Here is a 23,124-nt window from a genome sequence, read left to right on the forward strand (position 1 = left end):
ATAATCCCAAAGGTTGGATCTTCCACCCCTATATCACTCCCTACATGACCTTTTATTTTGGAAAAAAAAATTGAATAGTACAAATGCAAATATTTTGGAACCGAGGGAGTATTGCAGACATGCATATGATTTAACTAACTATTGGTCCATATTTGTAAGATTTGAATTTTCAGACAAAAATACACTTTATAACGATGGATGGGTGAGACCTCAGCCACGTTTTATAGAAAGGACAAATTCAATTTAAGACATACAGTTGAGGGATAACTAGACTGGGTTGACCTTTGCGGCTTTGCCCTCTTGAACATTGAACGTAAGGCTACGAAATACGACTGAGCTGAGCTTGACGAGGTCATCTCCTCGAGCTGGAGCTTGTTAGACGGTCCAGCGAGCCGATCCTCAAACTAGCCCGAACCTATAGATAGGCTCAAGCTCGGTTTGTTCGTAATTCAAGCCGATCTTGAGGCAAGCCTAGGATGAGGCGTACACAAGCAATTAGTTATGAAAGTGCATCTAGGCCTTCAAGTGAGTTTAGCATATTGATGATGATATAATTAAGGGTCTAGATATTCATGAGATATGGATATATTATAAGTATACGTGGGTGCATGACAACATATAAGGAGACCCGGCCTCCGATTCAAACGTTGTGTTGCTTTGATTACGAGGGCACTTTACACTTCTATTTTAAATATTGGATATAGGAAAAGCCACACTATCAAGGGGGATATAATTTGGTAAGCTTAACAGAAACCATGAACAACCAAACCCCTAAGCGAAACCAGAGCCTGAAAAGCCCAACCCCTATTCTTTTTGGCCTATGCGGAAGTTCCTTGGTTGAGCACTGTACTTCTACGCCATAGAAGTTCCACGTTTAAGTGCAGAACTTCCATATTTAAAATGTATCGTTTGAAAAGTGGAGAGAGGTACATATACTCTCTCCCCTTCTTCTTCAACGGTAGCCTACTCCATTTACTCACTCACAACTTGTGGACAACACTCACTAGCTCCATTGAAGGCTCCCCAACCTCCCCCTTTGGTTCTCGGTGACATCCCTTGAGAGATTGGCCTAAGGAGTGGATTAGATAGCTAGTGAGCAAGCCTCCGAGAACTACAACACTTGGTTCTTCCTTTAGATTGTGGTTTGAGTTCATTGTCTTGGAGCTTGGACTCCTAGATGGCTAGAGGTTGTCTAGGAGCTTCTAATCAGCTGTGGTTAATCACCTGGAAGTTTGTATTGCCCTTGTGAATTTAGTGGGAACCCTCAAGCTTAATCTTTGGATTCACTTTGAGAAGAGGTGAGAGTTGGAAGAGACTCCAAGCCTTTGTGGTCGTCTAAAAAACAAGGACATAGTGATCCACTGAGCCTCGGAATAAATCTTGTGTCTTACCTCTTGCTGTGATTTGAGCTCATCTATTGTTTGAATTGCCCAATTAGAGTTTTTACATGATCTACATGTATATTGCATCCTAGTTGCAAGGACACAGTGCAAAAAGAAGCTCGTACTACCATAAGGCTTGGTATTTAACTCGATCTAAGTTTAGACTCTGTTCAATTCAGTTGTAGACATTGTCAGGCGACATATTCACCAATAGTGAGAAGCCCGTGGTGATCTCGTCAATCTAAATTGTTGACTCAATGTAAAAGGTAAATGTGCAGACATATATGTGAGTGTTTGTATCTCTAATGTGTTTCAAACAAAAAATAAAAAATTTTTTGTATATGTTGGAGCCTCAACATGTCTTTTAAGATATATATATCAAAAACTATATAAGACCCTGTTTGGATCATTGGAATTAAAAATTATTCTAATAATCAAAATTTAGATACAGACCAATTAAGTTAATATGGCCACATGCAGAATATACTTGTATACTACTATTGGCCATATGGGAGACATACTTATATTCTGCACTTTTGTTACAGGGGAGCGAGCCAAAAGTGTGCTATAAGTTGCATAGAAGAAACATAGCATGGAAATCTATAGAATCGATTTCTATCTCCTACACCCATAAATTTAAGGTAGATTTGTATCTAAACTTTGAAAAGTTAGAGAATGTTAAATTGTAAGTCAAATAGCCTAGTGCATAAAGTAGATTCTAATTCCTCCAAAATAAAAAAAATCCAAACAGGCACTAAGTGAAATGAAAGTGCGACGTTGCTACCATCCGATGAATCCCTTCTTCAAATCACCCCTCTTCTAAAGCTCTTGTAGTCCTTCCTTTTCTAATCTGCATAGTACTAATATTTTTAATCTGATTTCATCTCTGATATCTTGGACATGTTTGGATACAAACTACTAAAAAATAACTTATCTTTTGTGAACAGGAACACAAAAATTTCATAGAACCGTTTATGAATCTCATAAAAACATAGAAATAGAAAGATTTTCTTGCGTCCCAAATATGGCCTTAGTGTCCGAATGTACCGGTAGTTGCGGTAATTTCAGAATCATGTGGTATTGCTAAAACCAACAATCAAGCAGGTCCAAATTCCTATTCACGCACGGTAGGGTACCTAGCGTTGAAAAACGAATGTTTTCAGGGCCTGTTTGGCAGGGCTCCTCTTGAGGGGCTCCTCCGGAGAAGCCAGAGCCGTTTTGGAGGAGCCACAAATTGTGGCTCCTTCGAAACAGCTCCGGCTCCTCTGCTTTTTACTGAAAACGGCTCCTCCAGAAAAACGTTTGGCAAGGCTACTCTGGAGGAGCCAGAGCCGGAGCCAGAGAGGAGCCCTGCCAAACAGGCCCTCAGAAACGCATCATCCTGTAGCCGAATGCTCCTGCAGGCAGGTGCACGGATCATGTCCACTCCAAGAAACCCACCCTTCGCTTTTGTTTTGATGCCACGGTCACAGTATTGCAGAGGAACACAGAAGATCACTCCGCTCAGTGCAGTAGGGAATAACCTCCCCCTCAGTGCCCTGCAGTAGGGAACAACCTCAACTCAAGGCAGGTAAAACAGGCCATACTGCCATACACACTGTGGCCCAAGGGGGAACACACATGTAATGACCAATAGGCTCAAATTGACCTAACACACCAATGATTGCACAAATGATGCAGAATGGTACTCCCTCCGTACTAAAAAGATTATCACATATGGAGAAAAAGTTAGCATACAACAAAAATACGCTTATATCCCAACTCTTTTTATTCTTCATATCTGTTGATTGAACAAAAGCAAACAATTGTAACTAATCATAAGCTACAGTTGCTTGATTTTAGGGACATCACTTGTGGTAGAGTTCCATTTTTTCAACAATGGAGGGAGCGCATCAAAGAATAACAATGACTCCATACAACAATCTTTTGCAGTATTCAGTTAAGATTTGGAAGGAATGGATGGAGCTCGCCCAATGAATGGAGCTCATCAAAGCCATCGTTCTGCCCAGTTCAAAATTCAACAACGTTTGCATCATATCAAGTACAAAGCAGTAGCATACAGTGACCTCCTCAAAGAACAGAGTATTTGCAAAAATATGGAAGGAATAGCAATGCTACTAGCACAGCGCTCATAATCCATACGGCAATCTTTTAGCTCGAGTTCTGCATTTCTGAATGTTTCAAGTGCAGATCCCAATTCATTCAGGTTTTGCCTGCAATCAACCAGATGAAACACATAATATATGCTTTAGCATTATAGCATACCAACAAGTGACTAATAGTATGAAGGTCTGGAGCTGTTGAAAACATACCGGAGAACAAGATCGGGGCAGACTTTTGCACCTGGCAGGACTCCTGCTTGCAGACTTGTCACGCAGGGGCTGTACAACACTTAACTGGTCACATAAAAAAGTATTGGATAAAAATGCATTATTTATTTCAAAAACTTACAGAAACAGGAGGGGATCTGGATGGTGATCTGCAAAATGTATAAAAAAAATTTGTTAGTCCATAATGCTGCATGAAAATATGATTTAACCCAAATATCGTAGAACCCATACATATATATATTCTGAAAATATTAAGTGACCACATGAGATATCCACTCATGCCTCTGTCATTCAGTTGTTTTGAACAATATATATAAAAAAAGCTCAAAATCTATTTAGAAATTGCAATTTCTCATAAGAGGAAACTACAATGCAGCAAACAAAGATACAGCCAACATGGATTGAAATGGTCCAACAGGGCTAGAGCTTTCTTTTTCTGATGTGCAACTTTTTTACAAAAGAAAACCTCAATGTTAAAGCTCACATTTATATTTGAGGATAAGGGCACAACCTCATCATTGAGACCAAAGTTTTATATTTCAGAATGGAAGTGCTGAAGTCAACAGTATTCGATTATACCACAAATTCCAGTCCGTATATGTTTGGTGCCAGCCCTATCTTGCTCCGATTGCTGGTTGCAGTCCACTTGTCATACAGTGCATCACAATCCAGCTGACTATCCAACGTTCCAAACCATCATCATAATCTCAATATTCCATTATCCTACCAATGCAATCCCCAGATCCTCACATTGCCCCAATCTAGTGAAGAAAAGAGCAAATCTTCAACAATGAAGAATAGCTATCCAGTCACACACAATGTTACATGTTAATAATCAGACGCAGTGAAAATTCAAATTCATGTAATGAAAAATACAGCATCAACAAGCATAATCTAAGCCATAAAGTACAATAACGAAAAGGAAAATTTCAAAACAAATCTAGAAAAAAACTAGGCTACTGATATGTTTTCCCCTGCAATTGTTAGATACCAATATTTTGAGTTACCATTAGTTTCTTGAAAACAGAAGTTTTCTAAATTTCAAACCATTCAATACCAAATTTAACTGTTCATACCTTGCTTTAACAGGTGATTTTGACTGAGAAGCAGATCTAGATCTGAATCAACAAAAAAAATGCATGTTAATATCTTAGATGTGCCCTAGTCAACATTTGAGCATGAAGAAAGTTGAAAAATATACCTTGGCCTCCTACTCTTGCTATAACTGCGGCTTCTGCTTCTTGAGTATGAGCGGCTACGGCTTCTACTTCTCGACTTAGAGCGGCTACGGCTTCTGCCTCTGGAGCGAGAACGGCTGCGCCTAGCATCATACTCCCTCACCTATAGTAAGACAAATGATGAGCATGCTAATTTTCAGTTGAAAAGGTGAAACAAATGTGTCGATAAAGCATTTGGGTACTGCTAAACAAAATCATCAGGACAAAGATGACCATACCCGGATATATGTCCTTGAAAAAGCATTACGGAACTCAGAATCATCTAGCTTCCTTATCTACGAGGTAAACGTACTAGTTGTCAGTACATATCTTCATGGAAGTATGCAAGTATGCACGGACAGGTACAAAGATTACACATATCACGAAGTTTCTCCTTTTCCAGTGATCAACCATATGTAAAAAAGTTTCCTATGGCAGTACATAACCTCTATTTTAAAGGGAAGATGAAGAAAACACTTCAAAACTTACCGCGTGTTTCATATCTTCATAGTTAGTATAATCAGCTATTCCAATAGTTGCTGCAATCATAAACATAAAATTAGATACAAGCATCAATAGACATTCCTTCTAAAATATGATATGATACAGTTTGAATGACAGTCATGCTATCCAAAAGGTCATCCCACTGTGTAATAAATCGATAACATCAGAACGTGTCAAAACTAACCTCCAGCCTCACGATACACATCAGTGAAACAGACATCACCAGCTCGCCGCATATGATCCTGAACATGAAAGTAAAATTAAGGATTATGAGGCAAAAACAATAGCTAATGACCTTAGATCTTCATCAAACCTTGAGATCTTGCCATGATGCTGAAGAAGGTAATCCAGTAACCATAACTGCATAATCAATGACCCGATACAGTAAGATCAGAGAGAGAGATTTCAAGTCGCTGAAGCTTTGAAAATTGGGAATAAAAAAAATACAAACCACGGTAATCAGAACGTTTAGGGGCACCGCGTTGTCCAGCACTGCTATAGCTGCTAGATCGATCAAAAGAAGATGGACCTCGTCCACCATGAGCTAATTCCACCTGGATATAAAGTATAAATAACATTAGAAGAATTCAGATAGCTATCATCTCTGTAACCTGGAGATCTCTAATGAAACAGGTATTCATCAAGATCCACCTACCCGCAACCTATGGCCATCAAAGTTGTATCCATCACGGCCATATATTGCATCTTCAGCATCACGTGGGTCCTCAAACTGCAAAATGCATCTGTGTGTTGTCAGTCCTCCATCATCATAGCATGTCTAGATTATTGATTTTAGAGAATAATTTAGTAATTCTTGCTTAAAATTCAATAGAGTACTTAGCATTACTGATTTATTCCATGGTTGTCATTGTTGCGTACATTAGATATGTTGGAACAATAAGCGTTTCAGGCAATATTCTTTTTTAGTTTTCTTAAAATAAGGTATAAAACCTCCTAAAAATTCACCACACAAAAACAAGGTTTTTGATAAAAAAAAAATTTGGACCGAGCACAAATTATGAACGTAAATCTAATGAGTACAAAGTATCCTCATATCGAACAGACACCAGCCTACTCACCTCAACAAAAGCAAAACCAGGAGGCCTTGGTGGAATTTTCAAGTCAATTTCCACTATACGTCCATACTGCAGAAGCGGAAGGTAAAACATAAAATTAACATCCAGGAAAGTTAATCAACCTGAGTAAAGATACAAACAAAAATTGACAATTCACAATCCAAATTGCCTTCCCTTCCAGAGCTCCATCCATATTAGATTAGATGGTGTTAGAAGGCAAAACACAATTAGCAGTGGTGAAGTCCACAATGAACAGAACTTTAAATAATCACCGAAATATAGGTGGTGACGACACAGTGAAAACAAAATAAAAAACAAGTACATGGTCCAACGCACACAATTAAAAAACTCACAGCAAGAGTTTATTGCGCGTCAAATATCAATATTAGCAAACCCTACAGTACATCATAGGCACCTCTTCCACTTCAGCAATATTTTGAGCCATAAAGAAACTATTCCCAACAGTCCCCTAATCTCCCAAAATCATACTCGCAGGCTTGACTAACACCACAACAACGTCCCCACCTATCTAGCATTCGACGAGAAGCCCTGTATATAGGGCCGGAAGCTCGGTACACGATCCAACCAACCACTCACCTTGTAGAAGAGATCATCTACTTCCCTCTCGCGGATGTCGCCGGGGAGATTGCCCACGTAGATTGTACAGCCGTTCCGCCTGGTCATCGTTCCTGCAACAAGGATACTGAATCAGCCAGCAGTACGAACAATCCCAACCAAGCTGTAACTGCCGAACTGGTGCGGCACCCCGGGAAAAGTCGACAACTACTAAAACCGAGTAATCCTGGCCAGGAACGAATTCTGGGCGCCGAAACGCCGGGACGACAAAAATAATTGCAAAAGCAGCACCTGCTGTGTTGGAGAAAAAAAAAACAGCACCTGCTACGGGAACAGAATTGCACACTAGATTTCGACCCGGGGACTGCGGCTCCCGAGGCGGAGAGGGGTTCGCGTTGCCTCACCTGCGACGACTCGACGGCGGCGAGGAGCGAGGAGAGCTTGAGTCGAGGTCGAGCAGCTTCGGCGGTTGCCGGCGCGAGGGTCCTGGGAAGTGGGAATTGTGGATTGTTCGCTTTGCGATTCGTGCCGCGTGGATGTTCCGGTTCGTGGATCCCTTCCGGTCTGGGCCTGGGCCTGGGCCTTTGCAGGCCCAATCCAGAGTAACAGTGACACCAGCCGCGCCCCGATTTTAAAATATGAAAAAGCGAGGGGCTTAGCAGAAAAGTGCAGCGCGCTTCGCCGTTCCGTCTCCTCCATTTTCCTTGCCCTCTCCGGTGGCGAGGGTGTGGTCTTCCTCGCCTCGCCTCCCCTCCCCTCCCCTCCCCTCGCTCTTATCCGGTGAGCTCCCTGATCCATCGGTCTCAAATCAGCCGCAGCTTTCAAATTTGCAAGTTTCCTCTCAGATTCGGTCAACGCGCGGCCGGTTCTTCTCGATGACTTCGAGGTGTCGCGACACATCGAGGTTTAGGAGAGGATTGTTTAGGATGGTATCGCCTGTTTCTTGTATGTTGATTTCCTGTTTAGATGATGCGGAGGGCCGAGTTGGTGGCAGGTTGGGATCGGTCTGCGTGGATGGGAGCTGTTTATCTGGTTGCTTGGGAGTCGTGTGTGGGTGAAATAGATCAGTAGATGTTGATTTCATGAGGAGTTGGTGAAAGACAAGTAACTTCCTTTTTCTGATAGTTAATAGTTTATTTTTCATGTGTATTGCTTCCATGGTACATTCCACCAAATGAATCTATTTCTTGTGAGTTTAGGTCTTGTATGCTTGTTGGGTACTTCCTGTTCTAGTTATTTACATCTGGTAAAGAAGTCTAAATTCTTCACCGTCTCTTTCAAAAGGCAGTGAACTCCTTGCGAAAGAAAAAAGAATACATTATTGCTACTGAACCACCTGATCAAGGCATGCGGTCTTTCTCGGTTGGTTTATCGTATGAGCTCAGGAAGTCTCCTTGTTGGTGTAGTTCTGAATTGATCAGGTGGTCATTCTGTTTTGTTTAGGATGTGCATAACTCATATGGCTATAGAGGATTCATCTAATATTTGGGCCCCCTTTGGAATGCAGGAAATTGTCCTGTTCCCAGCGTTTTTTGTATGAAATTGAACTAATTCCTGTAATGTTTTTGTACTCTTTGCCTGCAACTTGTTTATGTCTACTAGCTTCCTAAGCTAAGATTTAGACATCATTTTATCTCATGGCAATTGGTGTTCGTTAGCCAGTTTTATTAGATGATAGTTTGCTTTGTTGTGTTAATCCAGTATTCTTGTTTCGTAGGTCATCAGTTTGAGGTTTTGGCCTATTTTACCCAGAGCTGATTGGACTCATGGATGGGAACAAAGATGAGGCCTTGAGGTCTGTCAAGCTTGCAAAATCTGCATTTGCATCTGGGGATAGGCAGCGTGCAGAAAAATTAGTTAAAATTGCTCAAAGATTGGACCCCAGTCTTCCACTTGATGATTTGTTGAGCCCAGTTGAGAAGGTTGGCATCCTGAACAGTGCTACTTGCAAAGACAAGACTGGAAGAGGCCAAGCTCGTGTAGACCCAAAAACACCAAAAGAATCTGTTGGTCCTTTAAATGTTGATCAGGCTTACACTGAGGAGAATATTAGAGTGGTTCAGGATATCAGAAAAAAGAAGGATTACTATGCAGTTCTTGGAGTAGAGAGAAGATGCTCTGTGCAGGAAATTAGGAAGGCCTACAGGAGGTTATCACTGAAGGTTCATCCTGACAAGAACAAGGCTCCTTGGGCAGAGGATGCTTTCAAGTTGGTAAGCAAGGCTTTCAAGTGCCTAAGCAATGATCAGTCGCGGAGGACTTATGATCAGACAGGCACCATTGAGGACCATGAATTCAATGAGCAATATCCCAATGTCATGAGGCGGGGAGCTGCTAGGCAGAGGAGGCCAGCAAGAAGTGGCATCTATAACTACGAAGAAGATTTTGATCCTGATGAAATATTCAGGTCCTTTTATGGAACCCATGATAATCTGTTCCATGCTCAGAATGCCTACAGGGCTAGGGGAACAGGAAGGCAACAGCAACAGAGAAGGGAGCATTCAGTGCAGGGTGGTTCCGGCATAAATGTAACAGTGTTAATTACCTTGTGGCGGTACTGTTCATTGTTTCTATTGCATTTATTCCAGCGCGTGGGTCTGAGTATTCCCTGCAAAAGACATATTACTTCCCCATTTCAAAGGTCACCCAAAACCAAGGGGTGGAGTACTTCGTCAGCAAACAAGATTTTGATCAGCGGTTTCCACATGGGAGTCAGTCTAGAGAGAATCTTGAACAGCATGTTTTGAAGGACTATAAGAGTCTGCTTGGAAGATATTGCCATGTGGAACTCCAATGGCGTCAATGGGCCAAGGACTACCCTACACCTCACTGCGACAGGCTAAGGAGCCTGTCTGAGGCGTGAAATGTGCATATGTGATTAGTTTGATCTCCCATTTTCGTCCATTGAAGAATATCACTCATATTTACAGCTACTATTCAGTTTTTCCTCAACACAATTAAAAAGACTCAACCCTAGGGGACAGCCTCCCCAAGTCATTATGATTAAGAAGAGCCTTAACAACACAGGCCGAGAAAACCTCTCAAACCTGCCTTCACCCTATAGGGAAGCACAACCTTCTGGGCAAGCAACCACTGCAACTACCCCCTGCTAGGAGGGCCCAAACCAACTGCAAGAGCCATAGACCAACCCTGCCACTCTTTTTTTGGGTTGCCAGTGAGGGGATTTTTTCTCTATGTTCTGATTTGTAAATCCGAGCAAAAAATATTTTTCAAGTTTCCTCTTAGCCTCAGTTAGTTCACGGAAGTCAGTGAAACATTTAAAACCTGAGCACTTCATTTGATCTAACAGTTTGTTTATATCCTTAGACAACTTGTTTGTGTGATCAACTCATATGTGACCATTTATATTGATCATTTCACACTGAACTTAGGTTTGTTCTCCTTCTGAATGTGTCTCATACATGTCTTGTTTTGTTGCGTCTTTGTTGGATGATGCAGGTGCAACATAGGAAATTGTTTCGAGCAAAAGGAACAGAGTATGGTTTCTAGTCCGTCTGGTTGTGATTTGACAACAAATGTCTACAACTGGACAGTAGTGCTACCTGGTGTTATAATAGTAAAATCATATATGTTTATAATTCACAAAATTATATATGTTTATGCAATTGACACAGTCGTGAACCAGTAAGCCAGAGCATAAAAGCCTTGTTTACATGAAGAGATGGCTGGTGACCAACCGACTGAAGTTGTGTACGTGGCCATTGGTTCACGTTGATGCAGATGCAGCACACCTGACACCTCACACCTCCGATGTTGCTGCGCCCGCACTTTACTGTAAAATTCTTTCAAAGGCAAATGGAACTGCGGGATTCTTGTGGCACTTTGATGCTTCTGGTTGTGCTCTGTTGAACGTTTTTTTGAGGAAACAGTGGGCTCGTTCCCTACTGTTTTTATATACTGACTCCATCCCAACAAGAATGTACTTCTAGCTACAGTGCTAAATCAAACAATCTTCTGTTTGACATTTTTAAAAATGTACTAATATGATATCAGATTAGTATGATTAGATTCATTATGAAATATATTTTCATATTTATATTTATTTGAAATAAGAATTGTTGATATTATTTTTATAAACTTAGTCAAATTTATAATTATTTGATTTGGACCAGATCTAGAAGTGCATTTTTTAGGAGGGGGTATATTTATAAAAGAAATTTGTTTCATGGATAAACAAACTAAAAGAATAGTCTCGCCAGGTAACGTTTGTGTTAACTATGTATTTCTTTGGTCCATGGATAACCATGCCAAATGCTTCCTAAAGATTTTCTTTCATGCTTCCATTGATGGAGGTGTTGCCCAGAAAAATATGATCATTCCAGTTGATCCAAATGCTCCAGCATAAAATGATAACAATCTCCAGTTCTCCACGAGGAAGGAGACATGTAGTTTTTAAGGAAAGGCCTAAAAAAATGTTTCAGTTACATCAAAGCATGAATGTTTAAGCGTCCTCCATATCTAAAACTGATTCATGGTAAATATCTAACTACATCACCTTTTTTATGGTAAAGATTCAATTTTCCTTTAAAAAATGTTTAAGTTGCCAGGAAAGGCCTTCCTCCCTTCTTCAGGCAACCAGCGGTAGTCTGCACGGGTATCCAAAGTGGCCGCCGACTCTTGTACCATCACGACGTCAGAGGGCCAGTCGACCTCTCTGCTCGCGGGAAATGGCGGCGGCGGCGGAAGGTCTGGCTGCCTACCGGGCGGTGCTGCGGGCGGCGCGGCGGACGTTCGCGGGCGACCAGCTGATGCTGAAGGAGTCTGCGGTGGAGATCCGACGCCGCTTCGAGGACCACCGTGGTCTAGCCCCGGGCTCCGACGAGGCAGCTCGTGCCCTCGCCGACGCCCGCGAGGCGGCGCACTTCATCACCCATATGATAGTCCAGGCCACACGCGCGCCCTCCGGATCCTTCGGTACAATTCGATACTGCTCTCCCCGTCACCCCTCCCCTGCGCCACCTGTTTGTGATCTAGGGACGAAAAAAATGGTATTTGGTACTGCATTGGTCACCCATCCATTACTAATTACGCGGTCTGACCAGGCCGTTTGTGCGGCCTAACCAGCCTTATGCGGAAACATTTAGCTCAATTTTGTGCTATGAGGTAGGGTTTTGAGCTGTGAGGTAGGGTTTTGAGTAGGTGCAAATTAGATGTAAATAAATAGAGGCAGGAGCAGGAGGGTAACCACTAACCAGTTAGTCCATGACCTTTAAACTAGTTAGTACATAACATAATCTACTAAATTTATGTTGATGATCTTATATCTGCAGATGATTACTGTAACAGTCCTGAGATTTCTAAATTGTTATGGCTGAGAGGTGCAAAATCATTAAAAAGGAGAGTGCCTATTGAACCTGCTATTTTTGAAGGGCCACTGGCACTTTACCGTAGATGTGATGAATCTTGAGTAGGCCTGTGGGATTAGCAAGTGCTAAATGTATTTGAGCACAAACAGGCTTGGTCATATTGTACACAAATTTTGTTGTGTCTATTGCAGTTTTCACCATATACATAAAACAATAGTCTAACTCCATGGATTATTAACTATTTATTTAGGATTTCACATGCAACATTTGATGACATATTACTTAAGGGAGTACTTGAGTAGTAACAGAGAGCTCTGACAATTTCTCTATGTATCACATGCATTTACAGTAGCACAGTACATTGCTCATTGAAATGAGGGCCTTCATACTAGATTAGCCTGCCTATGCCATATTCTCGATTTATTGCTTCACTTCTGGCTAGTAAATTTCAGTATGATGGATACAATGGTCGACTCAAAAACCTATGTAACATGTTGCTTACACAACATTTGCTATGTCTACAACTCCACAGCTTTTAGCTTTATCTGAAAAGTAAACACTAGCCCCACAGGGAAAACACAATCGTAGGCCTAAGTAATTTGGCATCGTTAAAGCCTTAGAGCCATGGAGCGCAAAATTACACAATCACACAATAGACTTAAAGATGTAAGGGATAGTTGTGGCTTTGCCTTTCTAAAAAAGGCTTGACTCATGTCATTCTCAAAAGAAGAGCAGGGCTTAAGGTGCTTCAACTTGATCTATTATTGTTATATAATGCTTCAGCTTAATAATGCTGTTATTTATTTGATTAATTACAACAAAGCATGAATTTGGCGCTGGAAGCCATCATTAAGGAATTCAATGACTTACTTCTGTAGGTATACCATGTTTTTGCGGAAGTCCCTGGTCCCCCAACTACTGAGTGTTCTCAATAACCAACAGTCCAACACCATCTTACTGTGTACTGTATGGTCCAAGTTCCCCACATGTTTACTATAGTCCTTCAAATAGAGTCCAGCAGCTTCTCACACACAGCATTGGCTATATTGCTGTGTCAGAAGCAGCTCATGTGCGCGAACAAGTGCAGTTATCATGCACATGGCAGGGCATGAGCTCATTTTCTAAGATGTTCGTAGCTTGCCCTTGAACTGTTGTTTAAGCTTTATGCTGTTGAAATACTAGGGACAGATGAATGATGTAAGTGGTGACTGCTGATCTGAATTAGGTAGACAAGTGCCATGAAGACTCCTTGGCAGAAAATAACACTGAAAGCACACCCCCCCCCCCCCCCCCCCCCCCCCCCCCCGACGAGAAAGGATTCTTGTGGACCCTTTTTACATGTCATCTGTGTAGCATCTATGATTTAAAAGCACAAGTCATTCAGCATTGTGTTGAACATTTTGTCATGTTACTGATTCAAATGGCCTTTTTAATGTTTCAGAGAAGGTCACTACTCGAATGGCCATACAATAACATTAGATTTGTTTCCCCAAGTAGGACACAATTCAGATTTTGTATATATATTCCTTCTTATCTTGCCGCAAGAACTTGTTTATGTATTTTAATTTTGGCGCAATCGTTAGATTGGAAGATTTTATCCTATAGAAGGAAAGAGGAAGCCACAGTTTTTTCGTTTGGCAAATGAATACAACCATTTAGTGACTGTCAACTTACCAATGGCATTTGTTTCGAACAAAATTTTAGAGTTGATTAATCGAATGCTAAAGTATAGCAAGACTGCAAGAGTTATACAGAGTAGATAAAAATTGAGCTCTAAACTAAAGACCAGAGTGTCAGACTGTCTGAGAGCGAATAGGTCTCAGGAATTGATTGATAGATTAGCAGTAGTACAGGTACAATATATAGGCAAGGATCAGTAGGGTTTATAGAAACACCCAATCAATGGTGATCCTTGCCTTATCAATGTAATCTATCTAGCTTAACCCCTAAGGCAGCCAGCCTTAACAAGCTAGGCGCCAGGCCCAAGGCCAGCCCATTAGGGCGCCTATTCTAACACGCCCCCGCAGTCGAATCGTCAGCCACTCTGCACGTTTAGACTGGACCTAAACTCCGTGAAAACTGAAGTAGGCAGCCCTTTGGTGAAGATATCTGCATATTGCGAAGAGGTGGGAACATGCAGAACACGAAGATCACCAACGACGACTCGCTCCCGGACGAAGTGAAGATCGATCTCAATGTGCTTGGTGCGCTGATGCTGAACCGGGTTGGAGGTCATGTAGACGGCACTGATGTTGTCACAATACACCAGTGTGGCGCGTCGTAGAGGGGCATGCAGCTCCAGAAGTAGCTGGCGGAGCCAAGTAGCCTCTGCAACTCCGTTGGCCACCTCGCGATACTCGGCTTCAGCACTGGATCTTGACACTGTGTTTTGGCGCTTCGAGGACCAGGAAACAAGGTTGTCGCCAAGGAACACCGCATAGCCTGAGGTGGACCTGCGAGTGTCCGGACAACCAGCCCAGTCAGCGTCGGTGTAGACGACAAGATCAGTCGAAGTAGACGGTCGCAGCAGGAGACCAAGGTGAAGAGTGCCTCGAACGTAGCGAAGAATCCTTTTCAGGGCAGCAAGGGTGACGAACCAGCACGCTATGGCCACGCGGTCGAAGAGCGGCTATCGGATGCCTGCCGCCTACCACGCCGTCCCCCTCTCTGCAGTGCCAAAGACCTTTCGTAGCGCTCTCGCTGACCCCAATTGGCGAGCGGCTATGGAAGACGAACACAGTGCTCTCTTGCAGAATCACACTTGGGACCTCGTGCCTCGACCTCCTCGGGCCAACGTCGTCACTGGCAAGTGGATTTTCAAGCACAAGTTTCAGTCCGACGGCTCCCTTGAGCGGTACAAGGCCCGCTAGGTTCTTCGCAGCTTTACCCAGCGGCCTGGTGTTGACTTCGATGAGACGTTCAGTCCTGTGGTGAAGCACGCTACTGTCTGCACGGTGCTCTCCTTGGCGCTCTCTCGTACCTGGCCTGTCCACTAGCTAGATGTGAAGAACGCCTTCCTTCATGGCCATCTGTTTGAGACTATGTATTGTCAGCAGCCGTCCGGGTTCGAAGATCCAGCTCACCCAGATTTTGTCTGCCTTCTGAGGAAATCCTTATATGGCCTGAAGCAGGCTCCTCGCGCATGGTACAGCCGGATGGCCTCATTCCTGCTGTCTATTGGGTTTGTTGAAGCCAAGTCAGACACTTCACTTTTCATTTACCACCGTGGATCAGATACAACATACCTGTTGCTCTATGTGGATGACATTGTCCTCACAGCTTCCTCACCTGGTCTCCTTCGGCGGATTATCTCAGCCCTTCAGCAGGAGTTCGCCATGAAAGACCTCGGTACATTGCATCACTTCCTTGGTATGCAGGTTCAGCGAAGTTGTGATGGCCTCCTCCTCTCACAGCGACAGTATATGTTGGACATTCTGGACCGTGCAGGGATGACAGAGTGCAAGCCGTGCTCCACTCCAGTTGACACCAATCCGAAGGTTGCTGCAGCTGATGGGGCCCCTGTGTCTGATGCTACAGACTTCCGCAGCCTTGCCGGAGCTCTCCAGTATCTGACGTTCACCCGCCCAGACATTGCATATGCAGTTCAACAGGTCTGCCTCCACATGCATGATCCTCGAGAGCGAATAGGTCTCGGGAATTGATTGATAGATTAGCAGTAGTACAGGTACAATATATAGGCAAGGATCAGTAGGGTTTATAGAAACACCCAATCAACGGTGATCCTTGCCTTATCAATGTAATCTATCTATCTTAACCCCTAAGGCAGCCAGCCTTAACAAGCTAGGCACCAGGCCCAAGGCCAGCCCATTAGGGCGCCTATTCTAACGCTGGCAGTTCTATTACAGTTATTCTAGGCACAATTTGTATAATGAATTGATTATTTTATGCCTTGATTAGGATAAATCCTTGCTATACTACAACACTTCATAACTGCTCAAGATAGAATATGTTACTTTACTTGTTTCCTTGCCCTTGAAAAGGCATTCAGTGCTTGGAATATGCTTGCATATTTTGAACAATGTTCTATGTATTTCAATCCTTTGATGTTTTATGAACTTTGGACGTTTATTTTTATGTAAGAAAAATCCATTTTTCACTAAAGTGACCCAATATCGCAGCATTAGGGGATTAAATGGACAAAACAATTACTCTAGGGAGGCATTCACTCATGCAATACTTTGGGGGTTCTAAATTGACTTTTACCATTCTTGTAAGTTGCAAGTATGAACTTCCCATCATTTTATTATTGTCTAGAAATTTTTTTTTGGAAAGAGAAAAATCAGATCAAGTTTCTGTCTATTGAAACACAAACCCTTTCTTTTTTTCAAGGAAGTGTACTATTTAGTCTTGCGACAAATGGCGGTACTGTAAATTTATTGTCACCAATGTGTGGATGGCAGTTTGGAGCATGCCACCTTTTTTCTGAATAGGCAAGAGTTGCACTAAGTGTTGAAGATGAAGAATCCAAGATCTGTTTATGGATTCATCGTATTCCTTAGCCCTTTTTTGTCTTTAGCAAACAAGCAATCCATTAGACATTAGTACTGCTTGTTGTATGTGCTCCCAGGTGGACCAGGCTAGACCTCATCCCCTCCATTTCTTTGGAGGGGACTAATAATGAAAATCTGGTCTCGTTCTCATATCAGCATCATTGCAGCGGTGGCCTGTCCAGAGAGAACTACGTTGCTGACAGCTTCATGGTTTGCCAAAACAGTCTTTCAAACTTTTTTTACCCAAACACAAAACACTTTCAATTGGTTTCAGTTTATGCTGTGTATACTGAAGAAAAGTATGATAACCTTGTCACATCATAGTATATTAGTACGATGATCCTTATAACTATCGTTATATTTTATTATATGGGAGGTTTTTGAAGATTGCCTCCGTTTGATGTTAAAAAAATCTGTTTCACTTTCATGTTTACATCGTTGGTTTTTTGTTTTTTATTTTTTTTGTACTTGCTTTTAAAGTTGTCTGGTCCATTATGATTGTTGATCTGTACAATTTCTGTTTTGCAGTTGTGAAGCCTGAGAGTGTTCATGCTGGAGCTACACTGGAGGTTCCTTCCGAGGAGATCCTTTCAAAGTTGAAATAGGGGAAGCCCTCTGGCTGTTTGTTGAACTAGGTCACCATCTCCAGGCTAGTAAAATAAGATCAGTTTGCAGCGCTTGCTTCTTGTGTTGTATACTGGTGCACTTGGTAGCGTCACACTTTTGCCTTTCTATTACTGGCAGCATTTTGCCGCACCAAGATACGGTGTCTTCGATGCGAAGTAGTCATCTGAACCGCTAATTAAAACGGCCGTTGTAGTTTTTGGATATTGACTGGTCCTTGAGATTTTGAAAATTGACTGTATGATGAGGAATTTAGCAAAAAGGAAAATAACTGGTTTCTTGGTCTTGTCGCTGCAGTGGACTTGATCATTGTTGGTGTCTTGTTTGCGAGAGCGTGAGAGGCTGGAGACACGGAAAATACGGGTCCTCATTGTGTTGAGTATTTTGTTGCATCCTGTGGGCTGTGGCCGGACGTTGAAACGATGGCAAAGGGGACGGGCCCATCCAAAGGACAATTGAGCTTTACATGCTATGTGAATCTGTCGCCTCGCCAAAAGCTGTAGATTTCTACGCTACGCTGCGCCTTTGTGTAGCGCACTGCTCTTGCACGGCTGGACCTGGCAAGGATTGCAGGCTAGCGTGGTTCGTAGCAAAGCCGTCACGCTCAGTGCATGTTGATTTTTATCGTCCAGCTCTTCAGCTCGGGTGGTATTTGTGGATGTTGTATGGATTTGGTATTCTAAGGCCTCAGGTTTATATATTTTTATATGTTTTTGAGAATGAGTATAAACAGAAAGGTAAACGACGAGCGAGTTACGAGAAGATTAGGGCCCCATCCCATGTTATGCTATTACTTTGAGTTTTCGTTGACCAATGCCAAAAATTCTGCTAGACAGGAGATGAAGGTCCAAAAATGTTTTGTGGTTCTCATCAGGGCAGGAATCAACCAAGAATGCTCACCTGATGACTTGCAGTCGGCAGTGACCCTAAGCAGCCATTCATAAATAAAATTAATTAATTAATTATGATTTGGTGCATGCATCCCGTTCCATTTTCTTTCCCTGATTTATTCTAGTGCCGTTGCTGCCAGGGAACTCGAGCCGTTGGAGCTTTCAGAGTTTCAGGCCAGGAGGGTTTGAAGAAGCAGAGGCATAGCCCATGACCTCCATGCATGGCTGTCCTCGGAACCCTGCACTCACACTGTCTGGTTCATTCATTCATGAATCATGGCATGCGGGAGCAACAACAAATGCTCTGTTCTGCTCTGCAAGTCTCCGTGTTTGCCGTCTTCTGATCTTCAGTCTTCACTGCACAGGACACCACTGCTGCTTCCCTGAAACTGACGCTGTCACGAGCCTGACTAGTCGGCTTTATGATCTCTGAATGACGGGAGCCTTGGTCGTTTCCTTAGGTCTCATGCGCCTAAACAATCTTGAGGTATAGGAGTACTGTATATATGTTCTTCAGTTTCGACTTCTTCAGTTTCGACAAGCTGATTCGCTGGTTCGTTACGAGAGAAAAACATTAGGGCCTCATGTAACAGTAACATGAAGACTGTCTTTTTCCTGTATGTAGTACATGCATGATCGATGATTCGTGCTGTGTGTTTACTACTACAATGGTGGGGATTTGACTGCCAGGTAGCACCTGCTCTGGTATATATAATAGTGCCGCCGCCCTGTCTCTACATCCCTCCAGCGCAGACATGGTACGACACTGACACGTAAACTGCTCATGCAGTCTTCTTCCTGCTGTCATTCACTGCACTGTACATACACACACATGCATGGTTCCATCTTTGCTGTGCAGTGTTGTACAGCAGCACAGTGAAGTCGTTGTCACCGGCCGTGAACCATTCACACGCAGCCACACGGACAGAGTGACTCATCCATCCCTCCTCGTCAGCACACAGCTCCATGTCATGTGTGCTGTTCTGCAGATGCCACCGGGCAGCTGCATTCACCTGCCTGCCTGTTAGCAATACTTCTCATAATCCGACAATAGTCCAGGACTCAGTGGAGGACTCGCCTGCGGAGAACAAGTCAAGGCCCAAGTGGGTGTCCAAGCCCAATGCCAAGTTCCTCGGCCCAGCCTGGTCTAACTAGATAGTATAAAGATAGTAGAGAAAGAAGAGAGAGCTATGAGAATTGTAAACCAAATATTCAAGTTCTAAATTCAAACTTCGTCCTCGCTATTCTGTTGCGTTTACTGCTTTGCTACTTCTTCTTCTTCCTTCCCAAGTCTTCCCCACTGCTAACAATCTAGTATCAGACGTCTTCTTCGATCCATCGATACTCTGCTCCTCCTCTGTTTTCCTCTCCGCCCTGGATCCCGCTGCTGCCGTCGCCCACGACCACTTCACTCGCCAGCAGCGATCTCTCGGTGTGATGGACCCCAATCTGAAAATCATCCTCGACAAGCTGGACGAGTTCGGTAAGCGGCTCGACAACCACGATGTTCGGCTTGATCAGCGCTTCTCTGACCTCGACCTCTCCGTTCGCGACAGCGACGTCGATCGCCGCCTCGCCGCTCTGGAGTTGGCCCGCACGTCGACCGTGGATCCGGGAGTGTCCGACCGCCTCGCCGCGCTGGAGTTGGCGTACTCCACCCAGGCTTCGGACATCACCAAGCGCCTCACCACGATCGAGTCAGTTCACGTCACGCACGCCACTAACAACCGTGACGCAAGGGTTACCAAGCTGGAGGCGGTGGTGGCTGACATCAGAGCGTGGCGACCGGAGTTGGAAGGCGTCGACGACGACCTAAAGCTCTAGGTGAAGAACGTTGTGAAGAGCTTGGACCGGCGTTCGACACAATGTCGCATAGCCTAGGGATCGTGGCCACATCACCGATCTTGGCGAACACGAGTTCCTCATCGTTGGTCACCACCGAACGGACCATGGGGCAAGGCGTCACAACCTCTCCACGGGATGCAGGGTTTGGGTCTTCACAGACTCATCCTTTTGTCCGGCCAATGGTATGAACCTCCCCCCCTCACCCGTTTGGTGCTCCTCGTCTGTATCCGCCGCCTCGTCCAACTCCACCACCACTTCCTTAGCCGTTTTCTATGGAGGGCATAACCCCAGGTACCCACAGCAATAGACATGGGCCGCACCACCAAGGGAGGTTCAGCCCATAAGATCAAGGCCTACAGTGCTCGGCTCTGATCGGCGTGCACCACAAGGCAATCAGAAGACATCTTGGCCGCGATGAAGGAAGATCTTTTCAGATATGATAGATATCGTATTCCTTGTAAATACTTACCATATAACCGAATAGATCTAGGCCTAAACCGACTTGTAACCCTAGCCCCCAGACTATATAAGGTGGGTAGGGACCCCCTCGAATGCATCTCATATTCAATACAATCCACCAAAGACACAGGACGTAGAGTATTACGTTGATCAGACAACCTGAACCTGTCTAAATCGCTTGTTTCTGCCATTGTGTCACCATTCGGCTCCTATTACGCACCTCCACTGATTCATCTACTACCGTGGGCATACCCCTTGGTAGACTACCGACCATATTTCGTCGACAGTGGCGCGCTAGGTAGGGGGTGTGCATGCTGATTCCATGGTGAGCCAAATGGTCCGCTTCCCGAGCTCCATGATCCTTCCCAAGCCAGGTCTGACATTCACGGTCGGATCTATGACCTGGGTCATCGGCGTCGACGGCGTCGAGGAAATCATGGAGGGGGTGTAGAATCACCCTGTGCCGATCATGCCAATATCTACAACGACATCTCCGATCTCGGCGCCTCGCCGCTAGGTTAGGAGATCCATCAGCATTGACGATCTGATCGCATCCATCGATCGGGTCACAAACCGCTTAGCGGAATGCCAACTCCTCGTGGATTCGGTCTTAGATCAATCTAGAGCGAGCGACGAAGTTCCTGCACTCCAAGGTCACCATGCCACTAATGTCGAGCACCCTGCTCGTGCACATCGTCCAAGGTGGCAAGATGAAGATTTGGTGATCACGACAACTCTGGAAGGGCGTACCGTTCAACGTCGACCACTCCCGCCCCGACGGAGAGCATGCCGAAGCCCTATTCTTTCGGGCTGGTGGGTGCAGGTCTGATCTATCAGGACATCGTGCACCATCTTTTCATCGACCACGCCGAGCACAGCCACATCAACAACCTCTATCAGATTGACTTCCCTGAGGCCAACCAGCCTGCGCCAATGGTAAACATGGTGCAAATCCGAACAGGTCTTTCGAATGACATGCTCCACACAATCCTAGAGGAAAGCCCCGAGCCATACTCCGAGGGTTCGACCAGTAGTTGTCCACCTTTCCCTCTAGGCTTTGGGAGAGAGCTTTTCATGGTTAGCCACGACATCATTGCTATCGATGGAGAGACCAGTGTCCAGCGTCGTGAACACGAAGCCAGGAATGCTGATTGCCAACGACGTCATAATGAAGAAGCAGAAAATGCCAACCAAGCTGCCAGAGGTGACCCACCGCCTCTCACTCGTAATCTCCGACAAGAGTTCCTCATGGTGCACAACCAGCAAGTGGAGCGAACACCAAGCGCCAATCTGGCTGTGGCCACCCATGAGTTGGCTAGACTCCCACCAACGCCGGAGGTACTCAAGATCCAAGCGTTGCTTAAAGCAGCTTAGGTCTAGGTCAACGACATCTAGAACCCAGCTCCGTCCTTTTCGACAGCGTCCGTACACAGTCGTAACCCCCGTGGTTCTCGCCATAATGGGGGAGTCATTACCACAACGGCCAGATCGTCCAAGGGGGGTCCAGGGGCAATGTTGCCATCAATCCTGGATCACAAGGACCATGAAATCAATGTGGCCGACTAGCTCATAATGCCAACCAGGAGGTTAATCAACCCCTACGCGGTGACGCTAAAACATCCTAATATGGCTAGAGGAGGGGTGAATAGCCTATTTAAAAATCTACAAATCAACTAGAGCAATTTAATTAGTATAACAAATATCGAAATGCAAACTTGCTCTAGCTCTACAAGGGTTGCAAGCCACCTATCCAACAATTCTAGTCGCTATGATCTCTAGACACACAATTTGCTATGTCACTACTCACTAAGAGGTCTCACACTTGCTACACTAAAGAGCTCCACTAGATGAACTTAAAACAACAAAGCAAGCTCTCAATACTAATTACACTAAATAGCTTGCTACAATTAGTTTGCAAGAATATAAATGAGTGAGTAGGGTGATTATACCGCCATGTAGAGGAGTGAACCAATCACAAGATGAATACTAAATTAATCACCGGGAGAATACCAAAGGGCAAGAGACAACCAATTTTTCTCCCGAGGTTCACGTGCTTGCCGGCACACTAGTCCCCGTTGTGTCGACCAACACTTGGTGGTTTGGCGGCTAAGAGGTGTTGCACGAACCTCGTCCACATAATTGGACACCGCAAGAACCTACCTACAAGTGAGGTAACTCAATGACACGAGCAATCCACTAGAGTTACCTTTCGGCGCTCCGCCGGGGAAAGGCACAAAACCCCTCACAATCACCATGATCAGAGCCGGAGACAATCACCAACCTCTGCTCAACGATCCTTGTTGCTCCAAGCCGTCTAGGTGGCGGCAAACCTCTAAGAGAAACAAGTGAATCCCATAGCAAAACACGAATACTAAGTGCCTCT

General features: G+C 44.2%; 2 protein-coding genes and 1 pseudogene across 4 annotated transcripts; 2 read left to right on the forward strand and 1 right to left on the reverse strand.

Annotated features, from left to right (window-relative positions):
* Window positions 1-3,366: 3,366 nt before the first annotated feature.
* LOC136511470 (serine/arginine-rich-splicing factor SR34-like) lies at window positions 3,367-7,576 on the reverse strand. Of its 3 annotated transcripts, none has more exons than XR_010772727.1 (15): window positions 7,490-7,576; window positions 7,107-7,198; window positions 6,513-6,578; window positions 6,089-6,163; window positions 5,885-5,987; window positions 5,747-5,793; window positions 5,618-5,675; window positions 5,419-5,468; window positions 5,169-5,225; window positions 4,914-5,053; window positions 4,789-4,830; window positions 4,292-4,473; window positions 3,834-3,861; window positions 3,695-3,763; window positions 3,367-3,595 (listed from the first exon to the last, which is right to left on the reverse strand). XR_010772727.1 is itself a non-coding variant. In XM_066505532.1 (14 exons), exons 2-14 carry the CDS (start codon window positions 7,191-7,193, stop codon window positions 3,581-3,583), a joined length of 837 nt encoding a protein of 278 aa, XP_066361629.1. In that variant the 5' UTR covers window positions 7,194-7,198; window positions 7,490-7,576; the 3' UTR covers window positions 3,367-3,580. The 3 variants fall into 3 exon arrangements, 1 of the variants encoding a protein (XP_066361629.1); XR_010772728.1 differs by having other exon boundaries at window positions 4,292-4,513; XM_066505532.1 differs by lacking the exon at window positions 4,292-4,473.
* A 180-nt stretch (window positions 7,577-7,756) lies between these two features.
* LOC136511469 (chaperone protein dnaJ 49-like) lies at window positions 7,757-11,660 on the forward strand (annotated as a pseudogene).
* LOC136511471 (mitochondrial zinc maintenance protein 1, mitochondrial-like) lies at window positions 11,654-17,833 on the forward strand. Its single transcript, XM_066505533.1, has 2 exons — window positions 11,654-12,020; window positions 17,452-17,833. Exons 1-2 carry the CDS (start codon window positions 11,774-11,776, stop codon window positions 17,526-17,528), a joined length of 324 nt encoding a protein of 107 aa, XP_066361630.1. The 5' UTR covers window positions 11,654-11,773; the 3' UTR covers window positions 17,529-17,833.
* The last annotated feature ends 5,291 nt before the right edge of the window (window positions 17,834-23,124 follow it).

The sequence above is a fragment of the Miscanthus floridulus genome, chromosome 16 (genome assembly GCF_019320115.1).
Source record: "Miscanthus floridulus cultivar M001 chromosome 16, ASM1932011v1, whole genome shotgun sequence".
NCBI lineage: Eukaryota > Viridiplantae > Streptophyta > Magnoliopsida > Poales > Poaceae > Miscanthus > Miscanthus floridulus.